Here is a 17002-nt window from a genome sequence, read left to right as displayed (position 1 = left end):
ATAATAATAATACTGTTGGGCTCTGCCTTTAGTGAAATATGCCTTTCTGTTAAAATAACAGCTAAACCATGGAAAATGAATATAGCTATTAAGAAATATTATATATAGCTCTGCAATGCGAAATGATGTGTCATGAATCATAAAGGGTTGGTAGGTTGTGTTTACAGGCAGAATTAGGAACTACAGTGTCATTTAAAAATATATATTTATATTCAAATAAATGATTTCTTTCGTCCTTTCTTTACAATCTTCATTCTGACAGTTTAATGCCTTCATTGCACACACTCTGATACACTAGGTGGCAGTGTGCACCTTAAAGGATCTGAAGCGAACTGTCAATAAACGCAAAGACGAAGAAACTGCTTACGTCACGTAACAGCAAGTGCAACGGTTGAGAATGGTTACGGTCAGTTTAACACTCGTACGACAGTAAGTGATTATTTTCTATTTTTAATAGTTTGAATGTTAACTGCAACATGAATTCATTTAACATGTGACATTATTCTACCGAAACAGTTGGGCTGTCAGTTTGCTAACTAAGCATGTTGGCTAAATGTTTGTAGTAAAACATAACAGATACATTTATTATGCTGAAGTAGTTTCAACGTAGGCTAGCTGTAGTTAAAGCTTTGTTGTCAGCTTTGAGGTTGGCTTACTTGGATATGGTTGAGCTAATTCAAGGACATTGCTTGTACTTCACACAGTGGGGAAACACAGTACAACAGGGATAAGCTGCTGCAAGGTAAGTTGAAACACTAGCACCTGTATGGAAAATACATCTGCCCCATTAGGTGTGTGTGTGTGTGTGTGTGTGTGTGTGTGTGTGTGTGTGTGTGTGTGTGTGTGTGTGTGTGTGTGTGTGTGTGTGTGTGTGTGTGTGTGTGTGTGTGTGTGTGTGTGTGTGTGTGTGTGTGTGTGTGTGTGTGTGTGTGAGAAACCATCCCTGGATATGACAAATGTTTTCACCTGTCTTAAACAAGGCCCTTTTCTGAAGAATACAGTAGTTATGGTTTTGTCCCCCCATTTCAAGGTAGAGAGGATTGTCCCTCACAGAAATTACATGTAGCTCGCCATCAGTTATGCAGCTCTGGTCAAACGTGGGTTTTATAACGTTAGATATATTCTTACGTGTTTCAGTAATCCTCCACTTGAATAGTCTTAAAACTTTTTTGCACAGTATAGAATATTACAGCAGAAACTAAAAACCTGTCTGTTTTTCAGGTCAAGGCGTGGACAAACCTTTGTCAGAAACAGGTGTGAAGCAGGCTGAGGCTGTAGGAAAATACCTCAGAGACAACGCATTCAACTATGTGTTCTCCAGTAACCTACAACGAGCCATACATGTAAGTCAGACTCTTTCATTTTGGAGTTACCTGGCCATTCAAAGTGTCCTACAATCATACATCACACACAGATTTGCGGGCTCGATCTTCATTCTTGCATGGGACATCAGTTAATCCATCCTTGAATGTTTGAGACCATATAGAAAATGTGTATGGTACCCATTATATACCTCATTATTATACTACTAAGTATGTCGCCATAAGTAACCGTTAGCTGATTTATTTTCCATCAATAGCAAATCTTTTTGTTACACCAGTAAAATGACCAATCGTTTTCCCAGAAATTTGAAGCAAAACAAGAGAAACAGGATGCATGGATATGATATAGCTGTGAGAACACTCATGTCTCTGTAGTATCTGACTCAGTAATATGATCATGATTTTTACGTTTGTCCAAGACATTCTTTGGGTGCTTGCAAATGTATTGAGTCACTCATTGACGATAACTGCCTTCCTCAGACTGCTGAAATAATTCAGAGGAACAACACTCATTGTTCTGGCACGGAGATGGTTTTGGATCCATTACTCAGAGAGAGGGTGAGATCTGTTTGATTTATATTTTGTCCATGCAGAAATACAGCATTTTATTTGCTGAGCTCTAAGAGGTGGTTGTCTTGTTAATTCAGGGTTTTGGTGTTGCTGAAGGACACCCCAAAGAGCATCTGAAGAACATGGCAAATGCTGCTGGACAGTCCTGTCGTGACTTCACCCCTCCAGGGGGAGAGACATTGGACCAGGTGAGTCAGACACAGGCTTCATCTGGAAACTGATAGTATGGTAGTGGTCAAATGTTGAAAACAATCCCTGTGAAACTGAAGGCCAAGAGAGTATTATTACTTGTGCATCAGTGCCACATAGTGCCCATTTTGAGCATTGCGATTAAAAGTGAGTTCTGACAGTTTAACAGGATTAATTTAAGGATGTTTTAAAACTATGATTAAATGTGGGTAATTTGGTGTTGTGATGTTTGACTACTCTTCTTTAAAAGCTACATATCTCATACTTCTTTGATTTATGATGATGACATGCACCAGTACATGTTGTAACCAATGAACGTGCAGTTGCTGAATGTCTACATGTTTAATTATTGCACTTGAATTATTGTTATTTTTGCTATAACATGTGAAAAGATATTTAAAAATGGCCACAAATGTCTTGTTTTTGCCTGGCCAAACGTAAAAAAACAACTGACTTTAGAATGATGGCAAAAACAACCCTGCAAATCCTTACATTTGAGAAGGTGCAAACAGAAGACAAACATTACTATCAAGTCTTTAGCTGATGTCTTGTCAATCAAGTAACTTATAAAGCAACAAACCATTTCAGCTCTACTGTGTTATTCTGTGGCTGACAGATTGCAAAAAAGTATTGTTTTGACTCTCAGTCATCGACTGACTGTCACCTTGCTTTCAGGTGAAGCTACGATTCAAAAAATTCCTCAAAGCCCTTTTCCAGCAATTATCAGTTGAACATGGCAGGGCGGGGGCATCAGTGGCTGCCAACGGGTCGGCAGCTGCTGCCTCAGAAGAGGCTCCTGTTGGCTCGGCTGACGACGGGCTCCAGGGAGCATCGGTCCATGCTCTGGTCGTGAGCCACGGCGCTTACATCCGCGTGGCCATCAAGCACCTTGTGGAGGACTTAAAAAGCTCTCTGCCTGCAGGAGCCAAGATGTCCCAGGTGTTTTCTCCATGTCCAAACACCGGCATAAATCGCTTCGTTTTCACTCTGAGCCCCTCCGAATCGGGCATGGTCCTCTCTGCTGCTCGCTGCTGCTTTACCAACAGGAAGGACCACCTGGAATACCTCACCGCTGCTGAGGAGTGTGGAGGGAAAGAAGTGGTATAAACGTTTTTTGTATGCCGTTGGTGTATTGTTGGTGTGCAGATGTACACAGTCTATGAAGGGAACAATCATCAATCAAAAAACAGGGAAATACAATGCACAGTGAGAAATAAGGTTCTCTCATTGATGTGTATATATAATGTTTTACTTGGAGTCAAAGGTCACTGTAAGTGTCCACGTACTGTATTGTCAAACTGTTCCATCATCCTCCAGAGTAAGGCTAGTGTGGATTTAAGTACTCAATTCTAATTTAAAGAACTTTATTGCCTCTTTTATCACGTTATACCAAAGTCAGAAATGTGTAATGTAAATTTGAACACTCCGTACGTGTGGCATTTTAAATGTGATGAGTCTCTTGTGATGCGGCTGCTCATTTCACTTGTGCAATACAACATGACAAACCTGAATCTTTGTCAAGTCTGATAAATAATACAGGATGCACATATCACAACTAAAATAAATGAAATCCGTCCAACTCTTGGTTGTTCAAGGGTTGCTTTTAATCTTTCTATTATTAGAGTACCGTTTTGATCCCCGCTGAATGCCTGTGCGTCGCTGTCGGTCATGGCCTCAATATTTCAAACCAAATCCAATCTATTTATGCTAATACCTAAAGCTAACATCTAAAAACTAAAGATTTGAAATAAACATAAAGGAACAACTGATGCATTACAGAATGGCCTATTTCATATAATCCTAATTACAGGATTATAATTTGTGATGTTATCGTGTGAAGATCCCTTTAATGTTGCAGCTGATATAGGTGACTTTTATTCTAATTACATTAGCAGTTAAGCAAATGAGCTCCCATTAATTCAATCATATTAAATATAATGATATGAATTCGGTCATTCTTCAAATTGAGCACATTTACCTTTGTACTTTTTGTGAAGTTAACTTTTGAATGCAGTATTTTCACTCTGTGGTAGCACATTACTGCTTATACTAAAACAAATGGATGGATAATCTTCTACCACTGCGGGGAGAAAATGCCCAGTGGCTTCAATCATATCTTTGAACAGCTGATTTAGTCAGTTTTCAATCATCTTGATTGCAAAAAGTCACCTTAGGGCTTTACTGCAGTCACTTTTGAACTATGATGAACTTCAACATCAATTACAGATTCTGAAAGAGTTTCAACATCCTCCAGCTATAGAGTTAGTGCCAGATAACAGGGTAGAAACCACTTTATTATCTTAGTTAATGGGTAACAAGTTAAAAAGAGAGTAAGAGCAGCACAAAGTATTTTTAGAGTGAACTGACTCATGTACCTGTATGCATATTAAGCGGAAGAGGTGTGAACGCGCAGGATTTCCAGCTATAATGAGTGGAACAGCTGAGTAACTGGGTCAATGTTAAACCTGCTTACTCATTCATGACTTCCTGTCCAACAGCACATGTTTTTGCCAAATGAGAACACTAAAGCTTAAAAAAAATCACATCCTTATACATTTGCTTAAAAAACGTACAACACTAAACATGTTTCCTTTATAGTTTATTTTGTCCAAAACACTCCATCCACAACTCCAACTCATACATTCAGAGACAAACCATGTTTTCGTGTATGTACATTTGAACTGTAAAGCATCCTCATAAATACCATAAATAACAATAAAGGAATGGAATTAAATAAATAAATACTCGTTGGGACTGGTTTTAGTGTTTGCCGGTGGTGCCCAGCACCTGTAAAAGTCACACAGCAAGAGTTTAGGTGTTCTTGAAGATTACTGCTCTGTGAAAGCATCTTTACCCTGTTGTATGATTCGTTCAAGTCATGAATTTGATTGTACAAATACAGAAACATTAACACAACAAGTATTGTAGTTGTTTGTAGTTTAAGACGTTTTTGGAATCACTATTTAAGTTTAAATCTGAAAATAAACAAACATCAAATCTCCTATATCCAACTCAGTAAACGTAAGACTGTAAAATAAAGGCAAAACTTACAATTAACTCTACTAAATAAAACTCTTATGTATATATCTATATATTTTGATTTAAAATCATGCCTTCCCAGTTTCACAGACAGGTCCCACGGTCATCCAGAGGTGGGCTATGATAGGCTTCTGTCTTGATATAACATGTCACTGCCAAATAAGGGTTCCTCAGACCAGCTGTAAAAACCTATTGAAAATAGTCTTTAAAAAAATGCATGCTGACTGTGATTATAAAATTCTAAGACTGGTTGCTTTAGGTAAGCTCCACTAGAATACATCATCTTTACATTCTTCAGGCCCACCAAACTGTATTTATTAAAAATCAAATCAATTTTTACGACCATTTGTCATCTTAGCTATAGCTCAGTCAGAGAGAGAGAGCCAACTTACTGTACTGGATGTGGATGGGTAATGATTTTGGATCTTGGCTCAAAATAAGTTAATAAAATATATATATATTTTTACCAAACCTGCTTGTGTGAATGCACAAAATACGAATTATTTATAAAATGAATCATTGTTAAATACCTTATTATAGATTTAACTTGTTATTCCGCAGTGATCTCAAATAATTGAGTTTTAACGCAAGTTGTGCAAAAGGGGCTGCAAGTCCAAATCTACTGTTTTGCAACTTGGTCTAACTGGGTAAACATATCCATGTCAGTCACCACAAAATTCAGCCCATGATCCCGGTGCTGCGAGGGCTGGCCGGGTTGGACGAGTGCACGTTCCAGGGGTCGTGGGTGGATGGAGCCAGCGGGGTCTCCCGGGACACGTTGCGCCCATCGTCTCCAACTTCCACTTCAACCTCTACCTCGACCTCTAGATCTGCGTCGTCCTCCGGAACTGCCCGAGAGTCCGAACCCTCCTCGGTCTGACCGAAGTAGACATTGTGTGGGTCGGAGGGGTCCACTACCTGGTTCCTCTTCTCCCGGTGCATCAGGCGCTCCAGCGGCACCGTGTTACTCTTGGGCAGGAAGAGGGAGGTCTGCGGGAGGTTCTGCCCCGCCGCGAACACCTGCCGGGAGCCTTCCAGGTTGAAGAGGATGCCGGTCCGGCTGGAGTAGTACACGTCCCGGTTATTCTCCAGAAGCCTGTGGTTGAACAGGCAGTCGTCCCTGAGGCAGGTAGGCTGTAACACAGAAAGAGAGATGGAGAAAATGAAACTACAGTGAAGGAATATCCGACTTTTAACAAATAGGCCTACTAGGTAATAAGTACAGTTTTGTCAGGTTGAACCAGTAAAATCGTCTCCAAATTTGGCTACTCTATTTAACTGTACTGTACTATATTGCACAACTAGGTAGGCTAATTCATTCGCCTAATACAATATTTTAGGCAAAACCATAGAAGAGTTTGGCATATAAAAGTGGTGAACATCATTAGGGTTGAAATCATTTTCAAATCCATTGAGTGCGCTCTCTGTTGGTTCAGCAGACTACTTTAAATCTTAATGGAAAAATAAATCCAACGAATAAATCCATGCGTACGAGGTGCGTAACTGGATAGCAAGAAGGGTTGAAAACGATGCGTAAACCTTCACAATGTTGCCAAATATGTATCAAAACGTTTATATGATCGATTAAGTGAATTCAAACAATAGGCTACGTCGGAGAGAAAATGATTATCAAAAATGTATCAAATGATTACTTTGTAAAAGGTTTTAAAGTTGCTGTACGTTTGTGCGTAAAATCAAGCTCATAGGATGAGATGTTAAAAAAGATGCATCAAACCTCAACGGTTAAAAATACCAAAAAGTAATATTTAGTATAGAGGATACATTTTTACTAAAAGTAGAAGTAACTTTTGTCTTACCGAGCTGAATGGGTTACCCTCCAAATCCATACACAGGTAACGGCTACTTTTGACGCCAAAGATGGCAATGCGCTCTCTGGTCTCAGCTCTCAGTAAAATCACACCTGCAGGATGGAAAGGCAGTGAGTATGAGCTTTTAAAGACAGAACTTCATTTTGCCTCATTACAAAAACATAGACCCACGGAGACTTACTATATGAGCTCCTCACTGTAGTCCTGCGCACAGTGCCATCCAATTTGATCTCCAAGTAGAAGTTGTTGAGCTCTGTGGATGTCTGCAGGTGGACATATCTCCTCGGGTTCCCCCAGTTAGATCCAACCAGCGGTGAAGGATTCGGGGCCGTTTCCCCGAGCGGAAATCCCTGGAGTACGGTGAGTAAAAGCGCCAGCACAGCATCCTTCATCCCCAGTCTCCTGTTGACGTCCATCCTGGAGCAAACCGGTGCTTTCCACTGCGAGCTGCTGGAAGTTTTCAGATGCTCTGTTGTCCCAAAGTTTGGATACAGTTCCTATTTAAAGCCCAACGAGTGCCACTCCTGCTCACATCCTTTGCGTTAAAAAAAAAGAAACTCGCCCCCAAAGCAGATGTGCGGGTGTGCTGCAGCGGAAGGGCCACTTCCACCTCTGTTTATCCCGATGCTCTTGGTCAGACTGGACTCTTATTTTTGGTGACACGTCTTGACTCATCCACCTTAAACCTCATTCGAAGAATATTTCATAATTGTCCATTGGCAGTAGTTTTTTTTGGTTAAGACTGGAACCAAGGTGAATTGGGCATGTAAACAAGAAATAATACAAAAACAAGAAAGGACATACATGCAGAAAAATGATCTCTTTATTAAATAAGGAATAAAATATGATTTTAGTAGATGTGTATTGGTCAAATTCACATATGCAATTTTTGCAAGACCCAGTATTGTTGATGACTTAGAAAGTATTGAAGGATTATATTTTAAGCGACAAAACCGTTTCATTTAATGGACTGGTCGTTTAGTTATACGGGAAGTTTGCTGCTTTTACGCACCTGCCCGTAACATTTACACTATTCCGCCAGCAGAGAGAGCCACTCCCTTAACAAGTACAGGTTTTACTTTCAGACTCTGGGAAGTTACATTTGACTGACTTAACTATTTTTGGATGCTGTAGTGTCAGCATGGGACACATTAAACTTTATATCAGTATACTGAATACTCCTGATCTTGTTTTCAACAGCTTCTCTCAAAAATAGAAAGTTATTATTAACTGAGCAATTAAACTCCCAATGCACTGAAAAAAACCTAAACAAAACTTGAAAAATCAATATCTTTCCTATCTGTAAATAAGGCATACAGTTAAATTAATAGATACAACATGAAACCTAGTTGATTACTTTACTTCTTTACAACATACTTCTGTATACTTCTATACTTCTACATTTCAGAGACAGATATCATGTGTATGTTTTATTTAGTGAACCTGCCCTCTTACCAGCTGCAGCTAAAAAGTGATGAACCCATTAATGTATAAAAAATTATATTTCAGTTATATAATATATATCATTCTAGAGGGGGCCATTCTGCATAATAAGAGCTGTTTGAACTAATTTTGATACCAAACGTTTGTACATTTACTCATAAGTATTTCTAAACAGTGCTAATTCAACTTAAGATATCTCTGTGGGCGGCGGGGGCGATGTCCATAGGGATTGGCTTGGGAACTGGTTCAAGTCCCCGAAAGACCAAGTGCTAGCGAGGTTTCCCTGAGCAAGGCACCGTTCCCTACACTGCTCCCCGGGAGCCGTGCATAATGGCAGCCCACTGCTCCTAACACTTGGATGGGTCAAATGCAGATTGTAAATTTCCCCTCTGTGGGACGATTCAGGGTATCTTCTTCTTCTTCTTCTTCTTCTTTTATCTGAGTCTTACTCCACCACTTATAAGGGTTAGACCACAGTGAACTGATCCAAGGGAGAAAATGACACTTCGCCAGCAACCAGTTAAAAAAAAAACTTTTATTATTATCTCAGGAATACAGTAGACTGCTGTGCACAGCACATACGTACAAAAATAAAAGGAAAAACTTTAATATCCTTACTTAGCATTGTCTGTTTTCAGAAACAAATAAATGAAGTTTGTTTCCTCTTAATTTACAGTCATCAGCAAACCAAAACTAAGGCAGAGGGTGAGGTATATGAGAACAGAGATGAGAGGAATAGAGTGGAGACTCCCATTTAGAGCAGGAGTTTAAAGAAAACACAGGAAGCACACACCCCTATTTAAGCTTGGGGCTATGCATGCTAATAGTACATTGAACATCAATAAAAAAAGATATTCTTCCTCTTTATTTCAAATTTGATCTATGATTAGCTGTGGAAAAAGAAAAAAAGACGACAGAGAAATTTGGGTAACATTTTTTGGTCAAAGCTGAAATGTGAGCTTTTAGTTTTAGACGCAGGCGTTCACTCTTCTAGGGATCCAGCTCTATTTCTTGACAGAAAAATGTGGGAAAACTCTTTACCGTAGGTTGTACTCAAGTAAGGTGCTGCTACAGATGTCAGACATCTTTGATTGTGATGCGGACAGAGAAGTGCTCATTGCTGTGCATGCGCAAAGTTCACTTACACAGCTTCCTCTGACAATGCTGAAACACATATTGTTTTTTGTTTTACTGCTCCAGTCAAAAACGAACATTTTTTTCCCAGCAAGAGACATCTATCGGTGGTATTTCATGCAGCCTCATCTACAGCAGCAACAAGTTGTTTTTTAGAAAGCTCCTGATAAATCTGCCTCTCTGTAGCCTTGCCACTAGCACAACAAAAAGTCTTCGGAACAAAAGGAGATTTATCTGTTAGAAAAATACTGTTATGAATTGATCTGTGCGTCATAGACAGTCGAGCAGCAGGTGCATCTGGTGATGAGAGGAGTCAGTGGCGGCAGCAGAGGGCACGCCCTGACGATGGCTGGGGGGGCCATCCTGCAGCAGGAGAGGTGAGGTCCTGCGTGACTCTGCTCTCTGCCTGCTGCTCACACACTGCATTAACTCTGCAGATGTCCCCATCCCAAAAATACTCTGACAAAAGTACCAAGAAAAGGGGATGGGAGAGCAAGTTGTGGAGCTGCATTTTAAAGAGGCGGGTCTCTATCAATCAAGGAGGGTTGTTTCAGAAGAACTGTAGGAGCTATCCATGGTTAGCTGAAGAGCAACCCTTCAGTTATTACTTCAATAAATTAAAATAAAGTGTTTCCTGCGTGAAAAGGATACTTCAAATTCCTATTTCATGGAAACAGTACGACCCATATAGCTGAACACCCCCGGCCACTGGTGTTGGGGCCAAGGCTGGTCCATGACTCTGACCTTGAACTAAAAAAGGCTGAAAGGAGAGGAGGAAGCTCCTGGGTTACAGCTGGAATCCCAAGGTCCCTATCCGCAGTGGGTGAGGGGGTAAGGGACGAGCAGAGGTGGGTGGCGCGGATTGACAGAGCTCACAGAGGGGAGGGGGCACTCAGGTATGTGGGAGGATGCCTGTCATCCTGGCAGATCCACATTCCTGCAGGAAGTTTAACGAACAACAAAGACAGCAGGCCGGCACCCGCACATTCGTCTTTCCTGGATTTAAATAGTCCTGCTTCCTCTCTGAACACAAGAACAGATGGAAGCAGCATGATTCAGGTTTTCAAGTCAACAGCTGCAGAAAGTACGAGTGTGACTGCACACTGTAAGATTCTCTGAAAGTGAGAGAAGCAAGAAAAACCCCCTAGGAACTTGTAAACTGATCCACATGAGGGCAATAAACATGATACATCTTGAGCTTCAAACAAATTGCCAGCTTGCCTACCAATACTTAGATAAATATTACCCTTTATATATTAAAAGGAGCTTCTATGCACATGTTTTATGCCTCATATTTGTGAAATCAAACTAATAATCAACAGAAATTATAACTTTTCTTATAGCGTGCATCAACGCACTCAACTGCACTGTCCTCTAGTCCTTCGGAGGAGACACGATGGACTCATCCATAATTGAATTTAAACTATCTGCCTCCAGCTCCCAACACCTCGCTGCCACTGCAGTGCTGCTGCAGAGCACACAGTCAAGTGAATTGGGAAATGGCCCAGGGCACGCACACAAAGATCAATTAAAAGAAACAAATGAGGGAAGGATTCTCACCGGAACATTCAGGCACCATCATCGATGGCTAACTGTGCAACCTGAACTCTTTTTGCCTCATTCAGGCAACTGCGACACAAGCAGCGTCAAAAAGCTCCTCAATTCTTCTTTTACACTAGCAACTATTTACATTGTTTTTCATTGGTTTCATGGACATTAGACATCATTTTCAGCAGCAGCTTAAGCTTTGCGATACCAAAAACAGCAACCCGCTTTACTGTAGGAGATCAGTTCAGGACAATGTGCAGGTACAGTTCTACTGTGCGCTTGCATTTACCATTTCAGTCTATTCTTGTGCAAGCCAGGTCCAAACAAAAATGTCCTCCATGCTTGGATAGATATGTATTCCACCCTGTTTATAAGCTGGCAATGCCACACAGTCAAACTTATGGCCTGGTGCCACTTTCTATGGCTGACCGCTCTCTGGTCTCAACCACAGACTGTAGATTACTTAATCGATCTAATTACAGAAAAGAAAATAAACCAGAGATAGTCAACCCCCCCCTCGGAGGCCCTCTCCGGAGTGTCAGCCCTATTTCTGACTCCGGCGGGTGTCTCTTACATGCAAGTTTAAGGGGGCCACAAGTGGGAACACCAAGGCACCTTTAAATCGTGCAGCAAAGGTAGTGCATTTAGGTTTCTTCCTCTGCCGGACATCAATAATCAGGCAGGGAGCCATCAAGTGCTCAAAAGGTTTGAAAGAAATCATAAACTTAGCAGATATTTGAGCAGAAGTCCATGCATCCCTTAATCTAGTAAAGTGGTTCTTTGAGGTAATAAAAAGTATTCATTTCACTCTTTAAAAGCACAGGATATAGCTCATCCTCCATCTCCAAAAAGGAAGTGACACGTACTTCAGTTACAGCAAGCACCAAGGTAAAGTGAGACAGGCAAAGGCTTCAACTCTCCCCGTCCATAAAAACAATAAGCAGCACAGTACATATACAAAGATAGCTTTCCAAATATACAGATATATATAAACAGAATAAATATATGTGTTATCTTTCGCAGTCCATCGGTGTATGTATATCATGACTATGCATTTCTTATTACCTGGAAGAACTTCCACATGTGCAAATTATTGAGTTATTGCCAGTTTCTCTCATAGCCGCGGGAGGAAATGTGTGACGGTCATGGCGGTGGTGGCCTTGTTGCCTCTCTTTGCGCGGCCATGCTTGCTGAGGGCGATGTAGAAGCCCTTGTAAACAAAAGACTCATAGGCGTTGTAGTTGTTGGGCAGCAACGTCTCCTTGAACTTGCACTCGTCCACGAAGACTCTCTAAAAATGCCAAGAAGAGAGAGGGGGTCAATAAATCTCATGGCAGACACAGGATGATCCTCACAACATATGCAAGGTTTTAGCGTGACCTTTGCTTTGGCAAACAGCCGTCCTACAAAGCAGGAAACTAGAGGAGGTGGTATGTTGTTGCAAAAGATACCCAGCTCTTGCTTTTGCTCTCAAAACTCATAAAATAATCCCAGGTAGACTAACTATAGAACTACCCTTCTGCATACATTTATATAATCTCCCTGATTTAAAAGGATAAATGCCACTAAATAAGAGATTAACAAAATAATATGTACATGAAACAGGGACACATTATAGAATACATAATACTAGGGCTGAATATAGTTAAATGTGTTTATACCAACATCAAAACAATACTTTATACACCTTAAAGTAAGTTCACTTTCTACTTTACATTCTTCTCTTTTAAATACAAAATGAGTACATTCCTTCTAAAGGCTCATTACAAATCAACAGGATAGTTATAAACCATCATATACACTCTAAACTGTATATATACTTTTATACTGTACTGTATACAGTATGAGATACATTAAGTGAATCAGTTTCGCTACAAGTCATAGGCAAATATTAAGCTTTGTACTCTACTACCTTTATCTGAAAGACTTCACAGATTAGGATTGTACTTAAACACATGATCTGATCAAGTGTTATGCTTTTTAGAATCCAAAATTAGTTAGTTCATATACATAAAAATGCTTCTTGCATACTACCACACAGTAACAACATTCAATAAACATATTGAAGCTGTTAGCTGTTTGTTCAGTATTTACTGTATAAACACTGGTGTCACTACATAATGACCACTTTTGAAATACAATTACATTTTGTTGGTAGCACTTCTGTATTTTTATTTAAACACAGTGTTAAGTGCATGACCTTTACTTTTTATTAGAGTACTTTTTCCTTATTGCTTTTCATACTAAGGGTCGAGAAGTTACTAAGTACAATTACTTTTGTACAATTTTGAGGTACTTGCTTGTCACTTGAGTATTTACATTTTCTGCTATTTCATACTTCTACTCCAGTACAGTTAGCTGTTGATGTTGTTATTGTACTCTGAACAACTGAAACGTTGACTTAAATTAAATGAATTATGTCAACAGATTTCACATAACTGTAAGGTTAGTAAGTTGAAAGCAATGATTCAAACTTGATATTATTGCTTTCAACTAACCTAATACAGTTATGTTAAATCAGTTGACCTAATTCATTTAATTAAAGTCAATTGTGTAGTGTAGGTTAACATAAGAACATACATCTAAGAAGCTACCCAGCAGTGAATAAAGTACTTAAAGACCCACCTTTACCAGCTATAACATTAAAGTAATGAGCACATTAATGCACAGATTATCTGACAATATAGTACATATTATGTTGGTATTCTGCAAAATGAATACTTTAACTTTCAGCACTTTAGTTGGAATACATCAACTGAAGTAAAATTGGGACAGCAGGCCTTGTAACAGATTATTTTCTCAATGTGGCATTGCTACTTTCCCTTAAGTAAAAGATCTGAGTACTTCTTCCCCCACTGACAGAAGCCCTCCCTATCATCAGAGCATATTAATAACACAACAGCGCCCATAAACCCGGGGATGCAGCAGCTACGTGAACTCATCTTACACTGAGCAGGATGTGTGTGTGTGTGTGTGTGTGTGTGTGTGTGTGTGTGTGTGTGTGTGTGTGTGTGTGTGTGTGTGTGTGTGTGTGTGTGTGTGTGTGTGGATTTGCGCACAAACGTACCGTTCCGTATAACCTTCCCCTGCTGTTCATTGCGACAAACAGCTCACTCCTCACCCCGAACATGCTGATCACTCCTCGGTCCACCGTGGAGATTTCTATTAGACCTAAGGGAAACATAATGTTAGGGAAGCAAAGACAGAGTGTGACGCTGCATGCGCCGGGGGACAAAGTGGAGTGAAACTGGCCTCTGCAGCAGTGATGGGTGTAACCTTGCAGGTGCATTGCGACTGGATGATGATCTCTGTTCAATTAGTATCCACCTATTCGCAGATTAAACACCATGATGCCCTGTGAGTGTAGTGTACAGCGTGTTGACTGTGTGTTTGTCCTGCTGCAGCGGGACTCAGGGTAAAAATAAGTTAGCGTCTAAACCGGGTCCAGGCATTCCTGTCATGTTTTTGGCTTGGGAGGATATTTCGCACTGCACGGATGTGAGGCTCAGTACACTGTTTTTGCTTTCGGAAACTTTCAACCATGCCGACACGTCTTATTAAATATCATGCAAGACAAGTGACCCGCTCTAACTTTCGCACTGCCTGCGCATAAGGTTACACTCTTTTTTCGGGTCCAGTGCTTTACCCGGATGCAACTCACTGTATTGGTTCTCATTGTGTGCACCGCTTATCCTGCCATCCGGGAGCACCTGCAGGTGAAACCCAATGCCCACGTTGCAGTACAGTCGCCGAACTCTTTTGATGCCCTGCAAATAGTCACTCTCCCAGTTCAGCTCTGATTTCCCCCCAGCTATACCCAGGTAGGAGCGGGAGAAGAGCGTCTCCCACTTCTTTTCCATTAAAGTCGCATTAGTCCTGCTCGGAATCGGATAGGACGAAACGATCCCTAAGAGAGAAGTCCACAGTACAAGAACTGCTGGCAGCGTCCAGTGCTTCCTGGCCCAGCTGGACATGCTGTAGAGGCACCTTTGCGCAATGGCCATCCAGTTTACCTTTGGGGCACGTGGTCAAAGTTACCTGCCCTAAAAATGCAACTCTTCTTATTTGTTGTCCTTTGGCATGGTGGTGGTAAAGGCTTATTTTGGGATCAAGGCAGATCAGGGCTCCATAGCCCGAGATCTGAGCAGGAGGAGAGGGACAGAGCGCGTAGGAGCTTGAATTGGTGCCGGTGGCGATGATCATCTTTCGCCGCTCCGCGCCTCTGTACAGGCAACGCTGGTCGTGGAAGGAACACCACTCACTGCAAAACCAGCTCACCTTGCCCACAGACTCTCACATCCTAAAATGACATCACTGTGACTTCACTGCTGCACCCCCCCATCAAAAGTAGGTGATGGGAGGAGGAGGGAGAGAGTGTGTGAGAGAGAGAGAGAGAGCGAGAGAGAGAGAGTTACAGGACCCCAGCAGCAGCAGCACTTCTGATAGGAATGATGAGGGGGTGCTGCACCTTCACATCAGCGTCAAACAAGCCAGAGAGAACGCGAAGAAGCTTTTCCTTAGGTGCTTTTCAAAATAAAACCCTTATCAGTATGGCTGAGCTCCAACTCAAAGAAATGTATTAAATGCTTCATTGAGTCAACCCACAACGCATAACTATCATTAAAAAATTCAACAATATCAATTGAAAGCAGGAGCAGTAATTGAACTGTTTCATGATGAGTATAAACATGACATGAATCATAGGCTATGGCCTTTGTTTAAGTTATACATGTTTTAAACAAAAATGTATTTGCCATCAACCAGGACATCTTAAAGAAAATGGATCAATACAAAAGAAATAAGCTAAAATAATAAGGATATACTTAAGGCGGTGGTAGTCCAAAATTGTTATTACCATTAAGCAAATGAGGGGAAAACAGCAAATAAAAACATAGGGCTGCAACGGATATTTGATATTTTTTGAGGGACAAATTATTGATGACTGATCAAAAACAGTTACAGACTGTCAGTCGAAACAAAAGTTAGTTGAAGCCCTGTATTCAAGATGGGGATGTAATTTTCATATCACAAAATTCACGTACCAGAAATAATATATATAGTCTATTTATTAACATAAAATCTAATCTAAAAGGAAATTAGGGACTAATATTTTCCCCAAGTGCTTTTATTTTGAAAGTAAGCTAACCTATTCTGTAAGTTATCCTGTGGGCTAATTGTGGCTGACCTGACGCAGCTCTTCCTCACATGGGAGACCTGCAGGAGGGGTGTGTGTGTGTGTGTGTGTGTGTGTGTGTGTGTGTGTGTGTGTGTGTGTGTGTGTGTGTGTGTGTGTGTGTGTGTGTGTGTGTGTGAGAGTGTGTGTATGTGTGTGTGTGACTTTCATTGGCGTTGAGCAATCATGGGATGGATGGATGGATACTGTGTCCAGAACCCAAATCGGGACGGTGGTCATATGTCCTGGCAGCCTGCTGCCTTATTTAGAAGGAAGGTGTAAAAACAGTCACAGCCAGTCACAGGAGAGCAAATGGCAATCTGTCTGACACTTGCTTAGCTGTTTGTTCAGGAAGTTTACACAACTAGATATTTTGCCTGGTCAGATTGCGCTTTATTATTGCAAGTTACACACCTTTAACAGAATAATATCACATCGTGAATCAAATGCATAGCATTTTTTTAGTTCAGATCCAGAAATAAAGTGGTGAAGGAACAGTTAATGTACAAAATATGACCAAAATCAAAATTTCAGATTTTTTAAACATTTTCCCAAAAATGTGGATATGGTATTAAGCAAATGATATAAGGTGAAGCTGAGTGCACTGGGTTAACCCTTCTTTACATCCCGGTTTTCATCCCGTACTGTAGGGTGCTGGGAGGAGATGAATGCTCTGGGGAATTCCCAGCACGTCACAGAGCGCAGGCTCTGGGGCCCTGAGGTGCTCCTGGCTGCCAGGGAGCCTTAAACCCACC

General features: G+C 40.9%; 3 protein-coding genes across 3 annotated transcripts; 1 reads left to right on the top strand and 2 right to left on the bottom strand.

The window, feature by feature from the left end:
* The first annotated feature begins 308 nt into the window (after positions 1 to 308).
* Positions 309 to 4823, top strand: tigarb (TP53 induced glycolysis regulatory phosphatase b). Its single transcript, XM_063905834.1, has 6 exons — positions 309 to 429; positions 705 to 742; positions 1222 to 1343; positions 1803 to 1880; positions 1970 to 2080; positions 2757 to 4823. Exons 1-6 carry the CDS (start codon positions 398 to 400, stop codon positions 3186 to 3188), a joined length of 813 nt encoding a protein of 270 aa, XP_063761904.1. The 5' UTR covers positions 309 to 397; the 3' UTR covers positions 3189 to 4823.
* A 74-nt stretch (positions 4824 to 4897) lies between these two features.
* fgf23 (fibroblast growth factor 23) lies at positions 4898 to 7473 on the bottom strand. The gene is made up of 3 exons (XM_063905835.1): positions 7131 to 7473; positions 6938 to 7041; positions 4898 to 6254 (listed from the first exon to the last, which is right to left on the bottom strand). Exons 1-3 carry the CDS (start codon positions 7363 to 7365, stop codon positions 5799 to 5801), a joined length of 795 nt encoding a protein of 264 aa, XP_063761905.1. The 5' UTR covers positions 7366 to 7473; the 3' UTR covers positions 4898 to 5798.
* Positions 7474 to 8943: 1470 nt separating this feature from the next.
* LOC134879187 (fibroblast growth factor 6-like) lies at positions 8944 to 15441 on the bottom strand. Its single transcript, XM_063905549.1, has 3 exons — positions 14736 to 15441; positions 14142 to 14245; positions 8944 to 12365 (listed from the first exon to the last, which is right to left on the bottom strand). The coding sequence occupies exons 1-3, from the start codon at positions 15076 to 15078 to the stop codon at positions 12189 to 12191; spliced, it is 624 nt and encodes a 207-aa protein (XP_063761619.1). The 5' UTR covers positions 15079 to 15441; the 3' UTR covers positions 8944 to 12188.
* Between the last annotated feature and the right edge of the window lie 1561 nt (positions 15442 to 17002).

This window comes from Eleginops maclovinus, chromosome 17, assembly GCF_036324505.1.
Source record: "Eleginops maclovinus isolate JMC-PN-2008 ecotype Puerto Natales chromosome 17, JC_Emac_rtc_rv5, whole genome shotgun sequence".
Classification (NCBI taxonomy): domain Eukaryota; kingdom Metazoa; phylum Chordata; class Actinopteri; order Perciformes; family Eleginopidae; genus Eleginops; species Eleginops maclovinus.
Note: the sequence above shows the minus strand (reverse complement) of the source record. Positions and strands in the feature narration are given on the sequence as shown.